The following is a 24,050-nucleotide window of genomic DNA, read 5'->3' as shown; positions in this document are numbered from 1 at the left end:
TGCACAGGCTGAAGTTTCCTTCAAAAATATTGTGAATTTTTTTCCTCCTGGCGGCCTACGTAACGCTATGGCTGCCCCAAGTGGACCTGTCCAACACTGGTCAACCCATGTGCGTCCGTCCCTCGTGTTATACACAGTGCTGCGCCATTAGTGAAATATTTTTTTAAATAACTTTCTTAATTTTCATAGTAATTTTGAACATTTTTGGCCAAGAATATGTCTGGTAGCAGCATCAATCGTTCTGGAAGTGTTAAGAGGAAGAAGATTGTCCTAGCAATTAAAGACAAGTTACGTGTTGTTCAAACAGTGAGGCGTCACAGGCAGCCAAGCGCCTTCAACAAGTGAGGCGCCACAGGCAAGCCAAGCTCCTTCAACAAGTGAGGCATCACAGGCAAGCCAAGCTCCTTCAACAAGTGAGGCATTATAGGCAAACCAAGCGCTTTCAACAAGTGACGCGCCACAGGCAAGCCAAGCGCTTTCAACAAGTGAGGCGCAAGCAAGCGCCTTTAACAAGTGAGGCGTCACAGGCAAGCCAAGCGCCTTCAACAAGTGAGGTGCAAGCAAGCGCTTCAACAAGTGAGGTGCAAGCAAGCACCTTCAACAAGTGAGGCCTCACAGGCAACCCAAATGCCCTCAACCAGTGAGGCTTCAGCAGCTGGCAGTCAAAACTAACTTAGCTTAATGAACTGTACAGTAATTTTAAGTGTTAATTTTAGTGTTGTGTTAGTATAGGTTACGTAAATTGTTAAGAATTTTTAACTTCAAGATGTGTGGCATCAATCAAGAAGACGAACACCAACAAGGTAAGTTGAGGTTTCTAGTTGAATATTTAATAATTGTATGTGGCAAGGCAATTCAAATTATGTTGTTTGTAGTATAAAAATAGTTGGAAATGGTCACTTTTGGACTCGTAGGTGAAAAAGTACCATTATCCGAAAAATGTGATAATCTGGCTGGGGGTCCTTCCCATATAGTCCGGATGATCGAGTGGAGACAGCACTTACGAATGTGTACATCTTTCCTCAATCTTTGACTGTTTTGGTTACATTTATTAAACAGTTTACAAGCATGAAAATGTCCTAATCAACTGTTGTTATTGTTATAAACAGCATCCTGGTGCTTCGGAACTCATTAACTATTTAATAATTGTAAACAAAGCCGCCAAAGATTGCGAAAAGATGTACAGGTTTGTAAGTGCTTGCGTAACTGCTTCGTGAATCTGGCCCCAGGCAAGCTCTGGTGGTGACGGAGCAGGTGGGAGGTGAAACAATGAACAAAATAGCATGCAAAACAGGGGTGACAAGTAATGACCTTGAATACAAGCCGAGGGGACTTCACAAATGCTGCAAGAAGAGAGGAGGCAACAGCAAATGGCAGAAGACACCGAGCAAGGAAAAGCCAAGAGTGGACAGAACAACCTATCAGAACTGAGATGCAACAACGAAGGGACCAAATGAAGGAAGGTAAACCAGGTCAAGACAAAGTGTCGAAGGGAGGACCACAAGTGGGACACCATTAACCAAGCCACCCGATCACCATCAACATGGCGATAGACATGCATCAAACACTTTTAGACACGAAAGTGGAGAAGGTCGAACCAGCAAAGTACGTCACTTGCCAAATCCTCTGAAAGGGGCGGAACTGCAAAAAACGCCCGCGTTCAGACACCGAACCGGCAGTGCCTGAAACCAAGGCTGGGCGGGCCACCAAGAAGCCAAAAACAGTCGCGTTGAATGTAACGAAACGCCATTTTCTGGTTAAGCCTCGGAGGCTCCCTGACTTCAGGGAGCTGTTGAGGCTTCCCTCAGAAAACCAGCGTTGAATGTAATGAAACCCTATTTTCTGGGTGAGCCCCTGAGGCTCCCTGGCTCCAGGAAGCTGATGGGGCTCCCTTCAGAAAAGGAGCATTTTCCTATAGAACTCTAATCACACCAGCACCCGGAGCAACAGCTGGAGTGGGAAAAAGAGGTAAAGAAATCGCCATCTAGACCAATCCAGCCGAAAGGCATCCATCGCGAGGGCCTTGCAGTCAAGGAACGGTGCCACGTAAAGAGGCAGATGCCAAGACCATGCCAACACAAAGAGATTGATGTTCTGGTGCCCAAATGCAAAGCCAGAGGAAGAAGTCGGTGACGACGGTCCATTCCATGGAAGGATGGGAAGGAACTGAGACAGACTATTGGACAGGGGCATTGTTCACTCCTTGAACGTGAACGGCTGGAGAAGCAAATCCAGAGAACTCAGCTGATGAGCTACTCGAAGTGACCCACATAAAAAGACAGGGACCAAAGAGACCCCCCCCCCACTTTCGGTTGAGACAATGAACCATGGGGGAACAGTTTGAATGGATCTGGATCACAGAGCAAGGAGGAATCCGAACACTCTGCAGCACCTGCCAAACTGTTGCAAACCATTGAACTGTACCGATTGCCTAATGAAGGGGAGGAGGCTAACGACCCTGGCTGGACTGGTAGAAGCAATGGTCATAAAACCCCAACCGTGAGTTGATGCATCCATTAAGATGTTGAGTCAGAGGCAGAGAATGGTGCCAGGGCAACTGTACCCTGAAAAACCCTTAAAAGAAGCTGGCAAAGCAGCAGCCTACTTCAAAATTATGCACATCCTTAAACCAGATGGATATTCTGTTCGCAAAGCAATCCCTCTCAGACCATATACAGTACAATTAAGGGGCCAAGTCACCCGAAAATCCGATGAAAAATGGAATATTTACGAAAAATTACGAAAAATACTACAACGTTCTGGCAACACTGTGGTCCAAACCGTTTAATGATATCTTGAAAAATAACGTAATTAGAGTCAAATTTCCCGCTGCAACTTTCGTGAATCTGGTCCTCGCGCCGTGAGTACGCCGCGGGGTATTGTATCTTACGTTGTAGATGTCATTTTTCGTAATAGCGTTGAAAATAACATGTTATGCATAAAATGAATATAAACTAACCATATGGCAACACAACATATGGTCTGACACGAGGGTGGTGCAGTCAGTGACTGCGTGTCTCTCATGGAGAGAGGATGTATGCTGACGCGCTCACACAATATCTCCCAGAACATGCTATTTTTGGATTTTTAGCTATTTGTACTGCAATATGACTTACCAAACGAACAAGAGAGAAGCATTGACAGCTAGATGCATGCGAGCTCTCCATACGAGCTGGCCGCAATGAGTAAATCACCACTCACGAGTGACCGCAGGTAGAGAAACTTTGAGAGCGCGCTACGCAACTCCAACTTTTAAAACTAGATAAAATTTCACAGCCTTTATTTATTATTCTATTTACATGAAACTTGCACATTATATGTAGAAAATACGCCTCTATAAACGCATGTCATTATTCTTATCTACGTAGATTTATTGATTTTATAAATAATGATACACCTCATTTTGTTGCATACGTTTTTGGGAAACTTTTATAAAATCTGTATTATTGCACTAAATACATCTGGGATAATAATGTGACATGCAAATCTTTATTATATAGTAAGGTCATAGCTGAGTGTCTTATAAATGATTTTGGTTCACAATTGTGGGCTGTGAAATTTTTTGAACATGGTTGAAAAATTCGTCTTTTTTTTGTTTTTTGTTTTTTTCTCCATCTCTATTTAGGCTGAGATGCTGAAACTTGGCCTAGGTGCAGCACCTTTCACATGTATCAGGATAATAAATTATGAATACCCTACAACAATTTTTTAAATCCGGGGACTTGGCCCCTTAACTGGTTCTCAAACTGGTGGCTTTTTGCTATATGTAGAGGACATAAGTTGGGGTAGTGTACAGGTTAGAGCCCCCCAAGAGTCTGCACCCAGCGATCTCGAGAGAGGAGATAGAGGCTGCCCCCAACGAAACTAGAACAATCTCCCGAAGTCAAACTCGGCCCAAACTGCTCGAGCAACTGCCAATCACCCAGCTCCCCCTGTTCCCCCCACAACACCAGGCGACAGCGATGCTGCAGCCGGAGGAAGGCTGCAGGAGGCAGGAAAAGTGATGCTGACCGAGAGTCCCAAACTAGGTGCAACCAGGTCCAACCAGGTGTCCCAACTGGGACAGAATTAAATGGTACTTCCACCAGACCACCAGTAATCCTAACCTGGCAAGCTGGAAAAAAAAAATCCACGGCTAACAGGCATGCAGATTGGCTGGGAGCCCACACCAGCCAGTTGTCGAGATAGGCCAACACCCAAACACCTAACAACCAAAGATGGGTCACAAAGACCAGAGTTAAATGAGTAAAAACGCAAGGTGCCAGATTCCGCCTAAGCAGGAGAACCCGAAAGTGAAAAGCCTGCTGCCCCACAACATAACGTAACCAATCCCTAAACTGCGGATGGATAGGAATGTGCCAATATGAGTCCTGGAGGGCCAGAGAAAATCCTCCAAGCTCCTGGCTCGAGAACAAGCCGAACCTAGGACAACGTGGTGACCTGAAAGGAGGGGCACGAGATGAACCGGTTCAACCCGGAAAGGTTGATAATGAACCGAAGATTCAAAGAATTCCGTGTCGGGACCAGAAACAGGCCTGAAACTCACGGAAAAGACAAAGTCATTTTGACCATGCCCGAAGCCACATGCCCCGAGAGGATCAAATGAAGACAAGGGGAGGGGGCTTGCCCCGAATTCCTTGAAGGAGGCAGGACTGACCAGCTCCACCACAGGCCACAAGAAACCTGAAAAATCCACAAATCACATGACCAAGAGCTGGCAAACTGAGCTAGCCTCCCTCCCAACTACCCCATCAAAGTGGCAACCCACAAAAAGGATCAGTGTAAACCTCGAGAACTAGCTTTCAGAGCAGATTGATCACTGCTCTCACCAAACGAATAGGACAAGGCCTGAGGAAGAGGATCTGACTGGAAACCCACTTCAACCGGCAGCAGGCAAAGACCTGGCTCGACCAAACCAGCTGGGAAAGGCGAGAACAACCACCCTGAAACACAACAAGTCTGCCACAAGTTGACGAACAGCAACCATAGCCGACTAAAACTGGAAAAATCCTGTCCTCAGAAAACAAGGACGAAGAAAACTGAGAAAAATAAGAACCAGGGCCCATGCTAAGTCCAAAGACTGGGCCAGCACAGCCTGCCAACACATGAGACGAGAAGTGTAAAACAAGGGAAAACCACTTCCTGGAGGATTAGAGCATACAGCTTAAGGAAGGCAGATGAGGCAGAGACCAAAACCTCCGCAAGAGAGCATCACTGAGTGCCCCCATGTCCTCTGAGAGTTAATCAGAATGAAGCTCCAGGAGGCTCAAGAAACGCACGACAGAAGACAAATGTGAGCGGGCTTGCAGGTCATCTACAAACAAAGAAGCCGACTGTTGGGGAATCTGAGCATGCAGTTGCAAATGACCCATATCACGGGAAAGGCCAAGAGTGAAGAGGCATGAATTGAACCATGCCACGTTCCAATTGAAAAGGATGGCTAATCAGGATGATTCTGGGAAATCGGACCACACCCAAGAAGGGGAGGAAGAACCAAAATCAAAGGAAACCGGGTCCAGAACAGAGGGCTAAACCGGGTTGCACAGAAGGCCCATCAAAGGGCCACCTGAACCTCTGTTGGGGAAACTCTAGAGTAAGGAAACCTCCAAAATGACAGAACCAAAGGGCCCAAAGGCACTCTGAAATGAGCTCCACCTCCCCGGAGGTGGAGCTCATTTGCACCCAACTAACTCATACAGGGAAGGGGGGTGGAAGGAAAAACCTCCACCCCTGCAACACAAAACCCTCTGCAGAGGGCACTAAGGCCTGCAAAGTATCAAATGGGACCCAGGGGACCGAGTCGGACTCCCCTAGAGCCCCACGGTGGAGCCATTGCCTATGCTCACCACCAGGAATAGATTAATGAAGTCCAAGGAAGAGGCTTCAAAAGAATGACCCAGAAGCCTCAGCATGAGAGAGAGAGAGAGGCTCAACTGCCTAGAAGCTCAAGTCAGAAGGGGCAAACCTTGGATCAGCCTAAGCCAAGAAAGAGGTGTGGGGCAGAACCACGGCAAAAGTAACCAACACCTTCAAATGCAGGTCCCACCAAGTGAGGCAAATCAGGGGTAACCAACTGGACACCCAACCTAGACAGCTGCAAACAGAACCACAAATGCAAAGCAGTTGCCACCTGATGCCTCTGAACTTCAAGAGGAGAGTGGGAAAGAACAGTCACATGTAGGGAACAAGTCCAACATGACTCAGGGATGGAGATTTCATCGACCTAGAACGTATGAACGTCGCCCAGTGGCACAGATGACGAACAACCCACAAATTCCCATGAAGCTAGAGCAGGCTCATAAGAGGAATGCATAGTATAAGATAAATGTGAGATGCTCACCGGTTTGGGTATTTCTTGTGCCTCATTACCAAAATGTCATTTTTTTTTTTTTGAGATATATACAAGAGTTGTTACATTCTTGTTAACTAATATTATCAGGTCTGAAATTATCTAGTAAGAGGTCATAGTACAACCGAGCCCAAGAGGGTTTTCCAGGGCTTGCAGGGTAAGTGTTCGCTGAAGGAAGCCGAGTCACTGGGAATGCTATGCCAGTAACCCCTGTACACTTGTACAGGCACCTCTGGCTACCTGAAACCAATGGAAAGATCCAAGATCATCATGGGGGGGGGATGGTTAACGGCAACAAACCCTAGGTGAGCCCTAATAAGGTAAAGTGGAAAAGCCCCCACGGTGAAAAAAGGCAAAATGACAAAAAAACTGAAAAGGGACAAAAATGAAAGCCTGGAACTCCCTAGGACCCAACTGTGAAGAATGAGCAACCAGAGAGAATCGTAGCACCAACCAGACATGTAAGCTGGAGGCCCACCAGTGCACAGGTTAGGTCGCATGAACCACAGTGCGCCCCACCAGCAATAAACACTCCATCCAAGGAAAGACAGTCAGTCACAGACAACAAGCTTACCTGAATGGTGAGGGCCACCACAAGTGAAGAGACCTCTAAGGAAGTGAGTATCCAGAACACACCATGGAAGAGAACCCTGACTGTGCAGGGGTAGCACTTAAGGAGCACACAAGGAAGGGGAACCCGAAGCACATGTAGCTTCAAGTACACTAAACTCCTGGTTCACGCTGGACAAACGTGCACAAGAACAACCTCAAAGGCAAACACCATTTAGCTAAAGACAGAAGACTGTAGCCAGAGTGAGATGAGAAGGCAACCAGCACTGTACTACATCAGCATAAGAACTGGTGGTGGAAAAGCCGGCTGACCCAGTATGCCTCCCTCCTCCTCCTCCTCCTCCTCCTCACAAACGAGGGGTGTGTGTTCTAGCACACGCTAGTTTCATCAATTTTCTAATGTTTGTTTACATTGTTGGGAGAGTTCTTTAAGCAGTTTTGTAGCTGCAGTCTTATTTCTAACCAAACAGTAGTCTGTTTTGACTGTTTTGTTTCTGATTTTGTGGGTGCCATCCCTTGGTGGAGGCAAACATGAATAACTTTACACAAAAGGTTTTCAAAGTGCCAAAACTACCTGCTCCTCTCTGAGGAGGGCCAGGTTCTGGCTCGTGGCCCCTGATAGACCAATATAAACTCTGCAACTGACGGCACCTACTAGAATGTCAATGTATTCAGGGTGCCACAAGGGGATCTCCCCCAGAAAAACCCTGCTTTCAATGTAATGTAAATTGCAACCGGAAGTTCATCTGACCTTACTCGGATTCTGCAGCCTCTCTGAGACACTAACCAGGGTTCCCTTACTTCATTACACACAGAAATCACAATAGCGTGATGCATCAAATGAACAAATCCACAAGGGTCGTGACAAGGGTTCGAAGCTACGTCTGAGAGGGGTCCCAGACACTGCCGTAATCGACTGAGGTAGAAGTAAGGGCGAAGAGGTAGAACAGCCTACTGGCAGAGCTCGGGTGCATGGGGAATTGTGTAAAACCCTGGTTAATATCTCAGAAAGGCTGCAGGATCCGAGTAAGGTCAGTAGAACTTCCGGTTGTAATTATTTTACCATGTCGTAGCTCAGTCGATTAACACTTTCGCTCGAGGATGACGCAGCATTGCGTCATCCGTTTACTGGCGGTAATGCCGGGGATGACGCAGCATTGCGTCATCCACTTTAAAAATTCGCCAAAAATCAGGTTTTTATCCGATTTTTTGGGGACTGGTTTTAAAATGCGCGCCGATGTCTTCCCATTTTCTTTGTTGCGCCTAGTGGCCCGCAGGCGGCGCGGCACACGCCGTCGGCCCATTGTTTTCGCTCCACTGTTGTGACCGGTGTCGCCTCCCCTCGCGTCTCAAACGTGTGAACATTTCGGCTATTTTCCGTGGCTATATTTCTTACTGCGGCTTCAGAAACTATCTACGCTTACTCCACGATGGATAGTGATCATGAACAAGGCCCTTCCAAGAAGAAAATTGCGAAAGAAAGGCGTGAAAAACAGAAGCTGAGTAGTGTACAGGAGAAGTACAAGCATGTGAGACTAACTCCCTCTAAGTTTCAGGCTGTATTTGACGATTTGTCTGGGTCATCTAGTGATGAAACTGATGTTGGTATTGATACTGATGCAAGTAGTGAACATTCAGAAACAGAGACGGCCGATGAGGATTTTGATAGTGATGAAAGTGAGGACAGTGAGGAGTCTGAGGTCGAGATTGCCACTCGTGCACGGTGCGGTACTGGAGCTCGTGCTAGAGCCAGACGTACCACACGTACCCCAACACCAACAGATTCTGATGATGGATGGTGTAGTGACAATACTGCACCCTTTGTGGACAATTTTACAGGTACACCAGGCTTGACTGTTCCTGTACCTACCACTGTTCTTGGATTCATTCAACTCTTTCTGACACAAAAATTGCTGAAATATATTGCCTATGAAACAAATTTATATGCTTCCCAAAATAAGGCAGGTACTGGGCAAAGTACAAAGCACAGATGGCAACCAGTGACAGTGAAGGAAATTGCTAGATATATGGGACTGACGATCTTGATGGGTATTTGCCCGTTTCCCGTATTGTACAGGCAATGTTGTTCTTCAATTGGCCCTTATATGCACATATCCATCTGAAGAATTCTATTAGGAACATTTTCATACCTAAATGAGCGCTGTAACACGAAAATTGAGATTACCACAAGGAAATAATACTAAACATATGTGGGCGGGAATTGGGAGTGTAGCGGGAAGGCGTCTGAGCGCTCACTCCCAACTAACGCGTGGCCCATCTTCAACTCGTCGGCGGTTGGAGCGTGACCAGGTTTTTTATTTTATATGCTAATATTCCTCTAGAGAATTCTATTACGAACCCATTGAGACCAAAATGAAAGACCTAGGACAAAAATTGAGGTGACCAGAGTGAAAATAGTGAAAACATTTTATCGCGTTTGCGCGCTCCTGGGTAACTCGTTCGCACTTTCTCTGCTTGCTGCGGGTAATTAGCCGGGCTTTTGGAGTTTATATGCATTTAGTGCTGTAGATAATTTTATTGCGAACACAATGATACCAAATTTAATCTCGTAGAACGAAAATTGAGGTGACCAAGTTGAAGAGAGTATACACTTTTCGGAATTGACGCGCGCTTCCGTGACACGCTGGGGCCCATATCGCCCTGTCGAGGGGTGGCGCGGGGGGTGCGCGAAAGTGTTAAGGCAGCATCTGGGATCCTCTCGGACGTAGGTTCGAACCCTCGTCACGGCCCTTGTGGATTTGTTCATTTGATGCATCACGCTATTGTGATTTCTGTGTGTAAAGAATTGTTCATGTCTTAATCTTATATTATAACTTTTCCTTACCTTCTTCCTTAAGCTTAGGGAGTAGAACATCTAGTTGCTCAAATTTGCCTGAACTGAGAAGAATCTCTTCTGGAAGGCGGTGATGCTTGATGGGCTGCCAAGTAGAAAGCAAATTATAAGCATCAAGTTATGCACTACCATCTGTGCTCAGTAATCCGAATCATATGGTGGCTCACCTGCAATCGAGTTAACCAAACTTTGAGTTTGCTGAATTACTTATTATGAATTTAAAAAAACCAACATTGAATGTAATGAAACACCATTTTCTGGGTGAGACCCAGAGGCTCCCCTGAGCTATACCAGGCTGATGTGTATCAGACCATGGCAACACAGTTAATCGATGGAGTTCTAAGCCTACCGGGGGACCAGAGCCAGAACCTGTCCCCCACAGACAGGCATGAGGAGCAATGGCCAATAGATACCCCCGTGTAGTTGGAAGAAGTCTATCTGCCATCTACTAGGTCAGGCACCCAGAAAGGTAGGAATCCCAAAACAAACTACAGCTGGTGAAAAATTGCTAACTGAAAGCCAAACGAGCAAGTAGAACTCCCTAATCTGAAAACAAGCAAAACAGCACGATGTCACCACAGCCACCGCGCCGCTGTCTGCGCAACTTCCCCTTCCCTGGGAGGGGGAATCCCAGACCTCCAATGTCGGCTACTCAACCCCAGCTCAGACACTGAATATAAAAAAACACGAAAAAATGCCAACCGGAAGAAGGGAGGGATGCAGGGGAGCCTCCAGATCTCACCCAGAAAATGGCGTTTCATTACATTCAATGCTGGTTTTCTGTGGAGAGCCCCTTCGGCTTCCTGGAGCTACCTAACCAGAGATAAAGGAAAAGAGGGACTTACCCGGGAGGCGGCCACCATTTGCTTCTAAACTCGATGTCGAGACAACTGGCTGTAACCTGTGACAAAGGCTACACATGCACGAGAAGGGCTAGGAACATAAACGAGGTACCGTGTGGCTATAACCATGTTTGACCTCCAAAAACTCTATGCCCGAATGTCAGCCCAAAACAAGTTACCAAAAACAGCAGCCAAAGCCGCGAACTTATGAACATCGTGGGCACGGGAGTAGATTGCAGGCTGGCTGGACCGAATAATCCTGCAGACAACCTGGGAGACCCACACAATGGAACAGGGAAGAACGGAAATCGGGTCAACCCAAAGCGCGTTCCCTGCCACAGAGGCCGTGGCGCACAAGAAATGGCGAACGCACCCTCTGGCCGAACCAACCAAGCGCCAACAACCCAAGGACCCCTCTGTAAAGCAACAGTCTCATTCTTCACCAGAAAATAAGGAGATGAGCAGAAACCCATGCACCGGATGAGAGCATGAAGCTTCCCGACCAGACCCACAGAAACCAATGCCAACAAGAAAGAGCCTTTGAAAAACAGTCCTAAACCAAAGGAGCCACTGCAAACTAAGGAGAAGAGAGAAAAAGAGAGCACCCGGTTCAACGACTAGGACGGCTTAGGCGGTGCATGAGTAAGCCGGAGGTGAAACACTGCTCGAGAAATTTTGAGGAATGGAGCAGAAGGGACATCCACCGTGAAGGGAAACAGAAGCGGCTCCGCTCGTGCCGCATGATACAAGGCCACAGTATTTGGCATAAGATGATGGTTATCTTGAGATGATTTCGGGGCTTTAGTGTCCCCGCGGCCCGGTCCTCGGCCAGGCCTCCACTCCCAAGAAGCAGCCCGTGACAGCTGGCTAACACCCAGGTACCTATTTTACTGCTAGGTAACAGGGGCATAGGGTGAAAGAAACTCTGCCCATTGTTTCTCGCCGGCACCTAGGATCGAACCCAGGACCACAGGATCACAAGTCCAGTGTGCTGTCTGCTCGGCCGACCGGCTCCCTGGTCCAGAAACAACCAAAAGAGAGAGAGGCCAAAACAACCCGATCAGAAATCGAAGAGAACCAACGAAGAGACAAACAGTGCCAAAAGGAGCGCCAGTTAATTTCATACTGCCACAGAGACAAAACTCGCAGGTGGGACACCATCAACAAAGCCATCTGATCACCATACAAGTGGTGATAAACACGCGTCAAAAAGACCAGACGCGAAGATCAGAGAAGATCAAACCAGCCACGTACCGGACCAATGTGCTGAAAAAGGCAGAGCCGTAGGAAGACCCTTGGGTTTGGACACCGAGCCAGCAGTGCCTGAAACCAAGGCTGGGCCGGCCTTGGTCAACTCTCCCCTTGGTAAGTCTCCAAGTGAGCTAGGACCCGGAGCAACAACCGAACCGGGGAAAAGATATACAGGTAACCCCCACCTTGACCAGTCCTGCCGAAAGGCATCACTCAAAGGCCTCGCAGTCGGGGAAGGGTGTCTCACATACTGAAAGACGCTGTGACCAGACCAACACGAAGGGGTTCACATCCGTGTGCCTGAACATCCGGCAGAGGCAAAGGAACGAGGCATCGTCGACTATCCATTCCATGGACAATGGAATGAAAAAGGACAGGCCGTCTGCCAGGAAGTTGGACACCCCTGGATATGAATTGCCAGGAGAGTCAAACCCCAAAAACTCAGTAGACGAGTCACCCAAAGCGACCAGCCCCAAAGAGTTGAGGACTGCATCGAACCCCCTCAGTTCAGGCAATGAACCACAAGGGAGCACTCCAAATGGAGACGAATCGTTGATCCACGAGACACAAATCCTCTGAAGTGAAAGTCACACCACCGCGAACTCCCACACTGTGCAGTGAGCATGATGGAAGGACTGACCTCACCGACCCTGGCCGGTCTGGTGAGTACTGGTCACAAAGCCCCAGCCGAGAAATGATGCATCTGTGAACACATCGAGCGAGGGTAGGCGCCACGGCACTCAACCCAGAAAAAAACGAAGAGGAAGCCGGGGACGCAGCAGCCGACGCAAGACCCCCGGGGTCTGAACCCAGTGATCGTGAGAGCGGCAGAAGGGACCAGAACAGCCACCGAAGCCAGATCTGACCCGACGGGTAGACCTGCACAGCTTAGTTCAGACTCCCCCACAGCTGCTCAAGCAACTGACGAGTGACCCAGGTGCCCTCCAAAACAGCTGAAGGCGGAACAGCAGCCACAACAACGCCGCTGGAGGGAGAAACAAGGTAGTGGTCCACGAGTCCCACACAACACCCAGCTAAGTCCGAACCTGATTGGGAACCAAATGAGACTTCCTCCAGTTCACAAAAAACCTGAACCCGGCGAGCTGGGAAAAAAACAAATCCCTGGCGAGCAGACACGCGGACTGGCTGGGATCCCAGACCAGTTAGTCATCGAGGGAAGCCAGAACTCTAACCCCTAACGCACACAAATGGGTCACCATGACCTGGGTCAAGGGTACCAACACCCAAGCAGAGTCAAACAGGGCAAAAGCCCCCCCCCCCCCTCGAGGTCAACTCCTCCTCAGCCTCAAGTTTCCCCCCATGCCAGGACCTGGGGCCGAGCTGTCCTCCAAACCCTTTGCATGTGGAGAAAAGGCAGAGTCCACCAGAAAAGCATGGATGAAGGGGAATCTGCTGACGCGCCCCAAAAGCCTTGGCAGGAGGAACAGGCTTGAATGCCTCCACCGCCGATCCGGAAAGGGCAGTCCCTGAAGCCAACCGAGTCTCACTACAAAGAAAACCCTGCCCCAACTCCGAAACCCTCGAATGTTTGGAAGCCAGGAGCAGGAGGGGAGGGGAAAGGATGGAGCAGGATGAACCACAGCAGGGGAAGGACAAGGGGGCGCGTTCTTATAATCCAAACGGGGCAGCTGCGGGGCATCCAGAAAGGGAACCAACCAAGCGCGTTGCAGCAACCTATGCCTTGCATGCAACATTGAAGCTGCCTGCACCCAAATATAAGTAACAGTGGACCGAGTGAACAGGAGTATATGCAATGAACACCACTCACAGAACTCCGGGTCAAAGGTGTCACGGACCCAACATGCAGCATGGCAAAGGCAAAGATGGTGAATGTGAATGCCGCCGATCTGGAAAGGGCAGTCCTTGAAGCCAACCGAGTCTCACCACAAAGACTCCCCCCCCCCCCCCCCCCCCCGAGACAAGGGAACAAAGCAACCTTCAAACTTGCACAAAGCGAAGTGGGATTCAGAGCTCTCCTCCATCAGACCAATGAGCCCCAATGGGGGTTTCTAGAGGCCCTTAGGCTGACTGCTAAGGAAAGCCCAGGCAAGGTACTTCTAACCAGTTATCCCAGAGCTACCAAGCAAACAAATTAAAAGCTGAACCCCTTAATGAATCCAATCATGGGGGCCTAGAGGAGGGCCACCAAAAATACAAGTGGATCTATAGCCACACTGGCAAACAAAACAATAGAAAAAGAAAACCACTGCAAAAGCACAACGTCTCCAGGGGAACAGAACTGGCCGCTATACGTATATCAGACAGCTGCACAGTACCTTGCTGCCCCAGCTAGCGATGACACTAGCGAAGGTATGTAAAACGTGGAATGGCCGACGGTCATACCACGTTGAGAACACCGCTTCTCGTCCGATCAGCGAAGTTAAGCAACGTTGGGTTTGGTTAGTACTTGGATGGGTGACCGCCTGGGAACACCAAATGACACTAGCGAAGGTATGCAAAACGTGATATGGCCAACGGCCATACCACCTTGAGAACACTGCTTCTTGTCCGATCAGCGAAGTTAAGCAACGTTGGGTTTGGTTAGTACTTGGATGGGTGACCGCCTGGGAACACCAAATGCTGTTGGCAATAATGTTTTAGACTGGGAAGCATGTGAAGCTAAAACAGAAGATTTCTGGACCTGTAAATTTGTAGACCTCATCCTGGAAACATTCTTGTATCAACATGTTAAACAAGCTACAAGGATGAGGGAAGGGGATGTTCCCTCCATGCTAGATTTGATATTTACCAGGAAGGAGGAAGAAATATTTGACATTCAGTACCTTCCTCCCTTGGGTAAAAGTGACCATGTCTTTTTGGGAATAAAGTATGCAATGCGTTATAATCTGGAAGAAAATATGACGGTCGATGCAAATGAAAAACCTGACTTTAGGAGAGGACATTATAGCAACCTTAGAAAAAATTTTAGTGAGTATAATTGGACAGACTTGTTGCTAGGCAAGAAAGTGAATGAGATGTATGTCAGGTTTTGTGAAATATATGATAAATGCACAAAAAAAACCAGCGTTGAATGTAATGAAACGCCATTTTCTGGGTGAGACCCGGAGGCTCCCCGGAGCTTTACCGGCTGATATGCTAATGTCAGACTTTGGCATCAGTCATGTGTATGGAGTTCTAGGGCCTACCGGGGACCACGAGCCAGAACCTGGCCCCCTCAGAGAGGCAAGGGGAGCAATGGCCTATAGAAACCCCCGTGTGGTTGGAAGCATTCTATGTCTGCCATCGACCGGGTCAAGCATCCAGAAAGGTAAGCATTCCAAAACAAACCCCTATTCTGGTGAAAATTGCTACCTAAGCCGAACTAGTGAATAGAACTCTTCAACAGAAAACACGGAAACTAGTATGACGTCATACGTCACCGCGCCGCTGTCTGCGCAGCTCCCCCCTCCCCGGGAGGGGGAAGGGGGAGCCCCAGACCTCCCACGCCGGCTATCCACCCATCAGTTCTGAGGCTGGATGTCAAAACACGCGAAAAACGCCGACCGGAGGGAGGGAGGGTTGCCGGGGAGCCTCCGGGTCTCACCCAGAAAATGGCGTTTCATTACATTCAACGCTGGTTTTCTGGGGGGAGCCCCGTCGGCTCCCCGGAGCTAACTACCCACAGAGGAAGGTCAAAGGGACAAAACCGGGAGGCGGACACCACGCACCCCCCAAGGAGGCGAGACAACCGGCAGCAAACGCCAACCCAAGGCGCCACAGCCCCGAAAATCCCGGGAACAACACGAGAACCACGAGCAGCAAGGCCCCTGCACGAACACCAAAAATCCATGCCCGAAAGACTGCAAGGCCACGTCGCCCAGACGGCAGCGAGAGCAGCGAAGCCACGAACGCCACAGGCATGAGGGAAGAACACAGGCAGCTTAGCCACAAGAACACGGCTGACCACCCGGGACACCATCACCCGCGAACCGGGAAGAACAGAACCGGATCAACGCAAAACGCGCTCCGGACCCAAACGCCGTGGCACGCAAACAACAGCAGAGGGCCGCCACTGAACACAAAAACGACACACCCCCGGCCCGACCAACAAAGCACCAACAAACCCTGGACCCCTCCAGAATGCAGCAGCCCCACCCCGCGCCAGAAAAGATGGAGACTGCTGCCATCAAACAACCAAAACGCTAAAACCGAAGGAGCAAGAAAACACAGCGAACCGACCCCCAGAGGCAAAGGCCCAAAGGAAAGAGCCGACGAAAAAACACACCGGAACCGAAGGGGCACTACCAACCGAGGAGAAGACAGAGCACGCTGACCAGAGACCAGGATGGTGCAAGCGGCGCACGAACAGGCCGGAGGTGAAATGACGCACAAGACAGCTGACTAACGGTGCAGAAGCAACACCAAGACCGAAAGCAAGCTGAAGCGGCTCCGCCTGCGCCGCACGAAAAGAGGCGACAGTATGTGGCAAGACGACGGCCCCCAACCCCCACTAGAAAACCAAGCCGAGAGTAAACCAAGCCAACAAGAAGGACCCACCGAAGAAGGGACAGGAAAAGGAAGGACCGCCAAAATACCCCATACTGCCGCCAAGAAGCACGCAGGTGGGACACCTACCACGAAGCCACCCGACCACCAACCGGAGGCGAGACCACGAGGCAGAACATAAGCAGCCCCGACAAGGCCCCCCCGAGCCCAGGAAAAAGGCGGAGCCGCGAGAAGATCTCGGGCGCGACCACCGAAACCCAGGCGGCACAAGGAGATGGAACGTCTGCCGAACAGAAAAACTCCGAAGCATGCAAGCCCGCCAGGAGTTCAGAAACGACGGGTCCGACGCGAGACTCGCAAGAACCCCCCCCAAAAATATAAAACAACAACAACAACCGGCAGGGCAAGCTAGGAAAACCAAAGAAGGCGGAAGGGTCGCCGCCAGAACAGGACCCGAACCAAGGGGCACGAACAACTGCAACAGACCGAGACAAAGAAGCACATCACAGGACACAGGCTGACCAACGCCTAAGAACACACGCAGAACATTCCTGCTGCAGAAGAGGCAGGAAGAAAGAGCAGAAGCACAAAAAAAAAAAAAAACCAGGAGAACAACCAGGGGTGGACAATCAGGCAGGGACAAAAACCCCACGCAATCCCCAGGCACAAAACGGCAGCAAAGCGCCACTCCACAACCGGACACAGGAACAAGGACACGCCACCGTGAAACACGGTACCAATGCTCACGTGCAGCAGCAGCAGCAACAGGCACCACTGCAACATGCAACATGTAAATAGCAACTCCCCTCTGCAAAGGCAGAGAACGGAGCAGGCAGACCCCAGACAGGGCCAACGGAGACACGACAAAACCCTGCAGGCCCAGAAACCTGCACCAGGCGACCGACGGCGGAGAAACCCCGCTCGATACCTGCTGGATGAGGTACTGGGAGCTCTTTTACACCTCAAGCCCGGCCCAAGGTCAGGCCAGACCGGCCAGAGGACGGCCCACCAGGCAGCTGCTAGGAGCAGTCCACCGGCCCACATACCCCCACAACCAGGACGGGCCGGAACTGCCATACGAAAACAGGCCAGTGCGCCCTGGAAGTCCACGGACGAACCAGCAAGAAGGCTTATGCTCGCAAGTAGGTCGTGTAACAAGCACAGACCACTGATGGTAATACAGTGTTCCCCAAAAGTGCCAATAGCACCACTGCACTCCACTGGTACTATCCCGCAAGTTCTACCAGATAGGCGGGACCCAAGAGCCAGAGCTCAAATCCTGCAAGCACAGCCAGGAGCCTCACCAGGTGAGTACAGAACCAACCCTACAACCCCCACACCTCACAACATTAAAAAAGGAGGGTCCCCTGAACGACTGTAGCATGGGTTGGACATGCACAGGAGGGGGACAGGCAGGGGTGATAAAGGGACAGTCACTGGTGTGCGAACGGTCTCAGTCGTACAAAATTATACCTAAATAAAGACAGGTATATGAACACCGCCGCATCCAGCGCCCGGCCAAAAGACGCCAGACCGCAGAAACTCACCTGGCGAATGGTGGCTCGAACTTGACACGACTCAACCGTGCCCAGAAGAACTTGGGAGCACCGCCAGGTGAAGACGCCAGAGCCGGACCCGCAGGAGAACAGGGAGAGGCGAAGGAGGCGGTCCACACCCATGACACAGAAAACCGCGGTGTCCTCCCCACAACTGGGAACCAGGACACCCCTGGCGCAAAGGGGCACATACCGCAGCCAGGGAGAAGAACGAGAGGCGAAGCACTGTAGCAAAAAAGGGCGCAAAACCCCAGCACTGAACCATCGCCCAGACCAAAACAAACTCCACGGCGCATGCGCATAACACGCTGGCCGAACCGCACACCCTCCCTGCGGGAAGGCGCCAGCCAGGACTATTGCACGAGAAAAAGAGCCAAAAGAGGAAGCAGGAACAAGAAAACCGGCCAAAGAAGCAAAGAGCCCAAAAAAAGGGAACCCAAACGGGCGACAAGTAGCCCAAACGGCCGACAAGTAGCCCAACCGGGCGACAAGTAGCCCAACCGGGCGACAAGTAGCCCAACAGGGCGACAAGTAGCCCAACAGGGCGACAAGTAGCCCAACAGGGTGACAAGTAGCCCAACAGGGCGACAAGTAGCCCAACAGGGCGACAAGTACTAGGAGCCGACAGACGTTCCAATAATGCGGGAAGTAGCGAAAAACCTTCCCGTACCCTCGAGAACACAGAAGCCAACACTAGTCCCGAAGGCACACGAAGGCGCAGGCGCACCCGAGATCAAAAGTCACGCAGAACCCCATCGAACGGGGAAACATGACAAAAACACCGTCCCAAAAAGCGGGGGAGGAAACTTCCACCCACAGGACGGAACCAACCGACTCAAAGGCCAAGGAACCGAGCCCGGGGAGGGGCCGACGTCCAACAGCACGTACGGCGAGTGGGGAGGAAAAACCCCACTCCGCGTAACCACAAGCCCCGCCTAGAGGGGGATAAAAGCCCCCACGGGGTCTAACGGGGCCAAGGCCCCCCAAGTCAGCCCCTCCCCAGCCCCGGGAACCTACACGACAGGCCCCGGGGCCGAGCCGTTCCCCCAAAGCCCCGGCCGTACCAGAAAACCGGGGCAGCCGTGAAAACACTAAGGAAGGGAGCCCACTGGCAGACTCATACAACACGGCTGGAGGAACAGGCCCAAATGCCCCCGTCACTACCCCGGAAGGGGAATTCCCCGAGACTGCCCGAGTCTCAACACCACCAAACACCCCGCCCTGAACCTACAGACGGTAAGGAACCGGATGCAGGCAGGAAGGGTGAACCAGGGGAAAAACGAAATACAACGGGGCAGCCCCGGGGCTCCCGGGGAGGAAACCACGAGAACGTTGCCACCACTTAGAAAACAGACACCACACTCTAGGTACAGTGCTGAAACAACCACTGGAGCCGGAGCACATAACCATTGCCTATAGCATCAGCCGAAGAACTGATGGGTGGATAGCCGGCGTGGGAGGTCTGGGGCTCCCCCTTCCCCCTCCCGGGGAGGGGGGAGCTGCGCAGACAGCGGCGCGGTGACGTATGACGTCATACTAGTTTCCGTGTTTTCTGTTGAAGAGTTCTATTCACTAGTTCGGCTTAGGTAGCAATTTTCACCAGAATAGGGGTTTGTTTTGGAATGCTTACCTTTCTGGATGCTTGACCCGGTCGATGGCAGACATAGAATGCTTCCAACCACACGGGGGTTTCTATAGGCCATTGCTCCCCTTGCCTCTCTGAGGGGGCCAGGTTCTGGCTCGTGGTCCCCGGTAGGCCCTAGAACTCCATACACATGACTGATGCCAAAGTCTGACATTAGCATATCAGCCGGTAAAGCTCCGGGGAGCCGACGGGGCTCCCCCCAGAAATGTATACCAAAACAGAGAAGCAGAACTAGGAAACATGATTGGTTCAACAGAAAGTGTGAGAGGGCCAGAGACCAAAAGACACAAAAATGGAATCAATACAGGAAGAGGCCGAACCCCCAAACATACCAGCGATACAAAGATGCGAGAAACAACTACACGGCAGTGAGGAGAGAGGCAGAAAGAAATTTCGAAAAAGGGATTGCAGACAAATGTAAAACAGAACCAGGTCTATTCTATAAATTCATAAACAACAAATTACAGGTAAAGGATAATATTCAGAGGTTGAAAATGGGAAATAGATTCACGGAAAATGAAAAGGAAATGTGTGAAACATTAAACGAAAAGTTCCAAAGTGTGTTTGTACAAAATGAAATCTTCAGGGAACCAGATACAATAAGAATTCCAGAGAACAACATAGAGCACATAGAGGTGTCTAGAGACGAAGTGGAAAAAATGTTCAAGGAGCTAAATAAGAACAAAGCAGTTGGTCCAGATGGAGTTTCACCATGGGTTCTGAGAGAATGTGCACCTGAGCTCAGCATTCCTCTTCAACTGATTTTTCAGGCATCCCTGTATACAGGAGTTGTAGCTGATGTGTGGAAAAAGGCTAACATAGTTCCAATCTACAAAAGTGGAAGCAGGGAAGACCCCCTTAATTATAGACCGGTATCATGGATAAGTGTAATAGTCAAAATATTGGAAAAAATAATTAAATCTAAATGGATAGAACACCTGGAGAGAAATGATATAATATCAGACAGACAGTATGGTTTTCGATCTGGAAGATCCTGTGTATCGAATTTACTCAGTTTCTATGATCGAGCAACAGAGATATTACAGGAAAGAGATGGTTGGGTTGACTGCATCTATCTGGACCTAAAAAAGGCTTTCGACAGGGTTCCACATAAGAGGTTGTTCTGGAAACTGGAAAATATTGGAGGAGTGACAGGTACACTTCTAACATGGATGAAAAATTTTCTGACTGATAGAAAAATGAGGGCTGTGATCAGAGGCAATGTATCGGACTGGAGAAATGTCACAAGTGAAGTACCACAGGGTTCAGTTCTTGCACCAGTGATGATTGTTGTCTACATAAATGATCTACCAGTTGGTATACAGAATTATATGAACATGTTTGCTGATGATGCTAAGATAATAGGAAGGATAAGAAACTTAGATGATTGTCATGCCCTTCAAGAAGACCTGGACAAAATAAGTACATGGAGTGCCACTTGGCAATTGGAATTTAATGTTAATAAATGCCATGTTATGGAATGTGGAATACGAGAACATAGACCCCACACAACCTATATATTATGTGAGAAATCTTTAAAGAATTCTGATAAAGAAAGAGATCTAGGGGTGGTTCTAGATAGAAAACTATCACCTGAGGACCACATAAAGAATATTGTGCGAGGAGCCTATGCCACGCTTTCTAACTTCAGATTTGCTTTTAAATACATGGATGGCGATATACTAAAGAAATTGTTCACGACTTTTGTTAGGCCAAAGCTAGAATATGCAGCAGTTGTGTGGTGCCCATATCTTAAGAAGCACATCAACAAACTGGAAAAGGTGCAAAGACATGCTACTAAGTGGCTCCCAGAACTGAAGGGCAAGAGCTACAAGGAGAGGTTAGAGGCATTAAATACAGTGCTTCCTCAGTCTAACGAACCCCGCTCTATCGAATTCCCAGAAGAGCCGAACAAATTGAATTCGGTACCAAATGTTCAGTGGAACATACAAATGTTCGATTAAGCGAGGAATGTTCGTCCAAGCGGTCACCGAGGCCGAGCGTCAGAGCTGGCTGTCATCAACTATGATTCGCCAGAGTGTAAACAATTATGTAGTGTTTTATTATCCTTACCCATTGTTTCTAGGGAGAAATGGTGATAAAATGGTGTCAGGGGGGCATTGGTGAGAGAGTTGTTGCCAGGAGGCAAGTGGTGTCAGGGGAGGCAACACGTGACTGGCGCCTCCATGCCCCCCCCCCTCCACCTGACCACAGAGACCACCTACTACCTCACTCTCCTCTCGTCGTCAGATGCCAAGAGTCAATTTAATGATAATTATCGCATTATCTACACTGAAAATAGCCTTTTTATTAGAAAAATGTCATATTGGAGCAATAATAATGGTGAAAATTGTGATATATACAATACATATTTTAAACAGTTTGAACACATTTCATTTTCACAGAATTTTTAATACAATTGGGGTGTAGATAACAGCTAGCATTGTGTGGCCGGCCGGTCGCTCCCTGAGCCATTGGGGGGGGGGGGAGGGGGGGGGGGGGTTGTTTCCTGGATCCCTCCCTCCCTCCCTCCTCTAACAGCCTACATACTGTACTAATATCTATTTAGAATAAATTTTGAGTAGACCAATAAAACAAGCATAGGTCGTGTGAACGTTAGGCCTTGGTGAGGTGGCTGGCATCATTTGTGGTGGTGTCAGGGGAGGCAGGTGGTGTCAGGGGAGGCAGGTGGTGGCAGGGGGAGGCAGGTGGTGGCAGGGGGAGGCAGGTGGTGTCAGGGGAGGCAGGTGGTGGCAGGGGGAGGCAGGTGGTGTCAGGGGCGGCAGGTGGTGACAGGGGAGGCAGGCGGTGTCAGGGGGAGGCAGGTGGTGGCAGGGGGAGGCAGGTGGTGGCAAGGGGAGGCAGGTGGTGGCAAGGGGAGGCAGGTGGTGTCAGGGGAGGCAGGTGGGGTCAGGGGAGGCAGGTGGGGTCAGGGGAGGCAGGTGGGGTCAGTGGTGGAAGTGGAGAGAGAAGGGTGCTGACCACGCATGGCTGCCAAACCTCTCATTCATTCTCTATTATAAATCTCAATCTTAGCTGTAAAATATTTATGCCAAAATATGTTGTATTAATATACATTATTAATCATTAACATGTTTTATTGTTTCCTGTAGAAAACAATAGCTGACTTGGCATTGTGGTGTGTATAGCCGGGTACCTGGGGGGTGGAGGGGGGGTCCTGGAGGTGTGAGAGGAGACCTGTCAACCCATCATTTTTTTTGTCGGGCGAGCTGAGACGCTTCCAAGCCTGCTGCTTCAATATACCCCATGCATGGTGTGGGTGGTGTGGTGTGGTTTGGGTGGTGTGGGTGGTTGTGGGTGGGTTGGTGTGGTGGGTGCGTGGTGGGTGGGTGTGTGGGGGATGATGTGGGGTGTGTGGGTGGTGTGGGGTGTGTGGGTGGTGGTGTGGGTGGGGGTGTGTGGGTGGTGGTGTGGGGTGTGTGGGTGGTGGTGTGGGGTGTGTGGGTGGTGGTGTGGGGTGTGTGGGTGGTGGTGTGGGGGATGGTGGGGGTGTGTGGGTGGTGGTGTGGGGAGTGTGGGTGGTGGTGTGGGGAGTGTGGGTGGTGGGGGCGAATGGTGTTAGTGGTGTTGGGGATGGTGTGGGGGTGTGGGTGGTGTGGGTGGTGTGGGGGATGGTGTGGGTGGTGTGGGGGATGGTGTGGGTGGTGTGGGGGATGGTGTGGGTGGTGTGGGGGGTGGTGTGGGTGGTGTGGGGGATGGTGTGGGTGGTGTGGGGGATGGTGTGGGTAGTGTGGGGGATGGTGTGGGTGGTGTGGGGGATGGTGTGGGGGATGGTGTGGGTGGTGTGGGGGATGGTGTGGGTGGTGTGGGGGATGGTGTGGGGGATGGTGTGGGTGGTGTGGGGGATGGTGTGGGTGGTGTGGGGGGATTGTGTGGGGGATAGTGTGGGTGGTGTGGGGGATGGTGAGAGTGGGGTGGGGGATGATGTGAGTGGTGTGGGGGATGGTGTGGGTGGTGTGGGGGAATGGTGTAGGGGGATGGTGTAGGGGGATGGTGTAGGGGGATGGTGTGGGGGATGGTGTGGGGGATGGTGTGGGGAATGGTGTGGGGAATGGTGTGAGGGATGGTGTGAGTGGGGTGGGGGATGGTGATTCTCGCATCTCAGATTAATATTGACACCAAAAGAGCATGAAAGATATTATAATGAAGCACCACACAACAAAGAAACAAACTAATGTGTCCTGGAATATGTTTAAAAAAAAAAAATTAAGAAGGTTGTTAGGGCCGGACGGATGGAACGAATTCCGCACTGGAACGAATCGGCTTCGCCCCATATAGTTCGTTCAAGTGAGGACACACTGTATGCCAAAACTAGAAGACAGAAGAAAAAGAGGTGATATGATCACTGCATACAAAATAGTAACAGGAATTGATCAAATCGATAGGGAAGATTTCCTGAGACCTGGAACTTTAAGAACAAGAGGTCATAGATATAAACTAGCTAAACACAGATGCCGAAGAAATATAAGAAAATTCACTTTCGCAAACAGAGTGG

At 50.0% G+C, this 24,050-nt stretch overlaps 1 protein-coding gene, 1 non-coding gene and 1 pseudogene across 2 annotated transcripts in view; 2 read left to right on the top strand and 1 right to left on the bottom strand.

Moving 5' to 3' along the window:
- The window catches only part of Etl1 (SWI/SNF-related, matrix-associated actin-dependent regulator of chromatin, subfamily a, containing DEAD/H box 1), a 226,228-nt gene that overhangs the window by 41,105 nt on the left and 161,073 nt on the right, over positions 1-24,050 (bottom strand). The window contains exon 19 of the mRNA XM_045753686.2: positions 9,765-9,858. Coding sequence (XP_045609642.2) covers positions 9,765-9,858 — 94 coding nt within the window. The remainder of the gene's footprint in view (positions 1-9,764; positions 9,859-24,050) is intronic.
- On the top strand, positions 14,217-14,335 carry LOC123765402 (5S ribosomal RNA; annotated as a pseudogene).
- Positions 14,358-14,476, top strand: LOC123765400 (5S ribosomal RNA). The gene has a single exon (XR_006773711.1). It is a non-coding gene; the product is annotated as a 5S ribosomal RNA (ribosomal RNA).

This window comes from Procambarus clarkii, chromosome 33, assembly GCF_040958095.1.
Source record: "Procambarus clarkii isolate CNS0578487 chromosome 33, FALCON_Pclarkii_2.0, whole genome shotgun sequence".
In the NCBI taxonomy this organism is placed as follows: Eukaryota; Metazoa; Arthropoda; class Malacostraca; order Decapoda; family Cambaridae; genus Procambarus; species Procambarus clarkii.
This window is presented reverse-complemented; position numbering and strand designations above follow the sequence as displayed.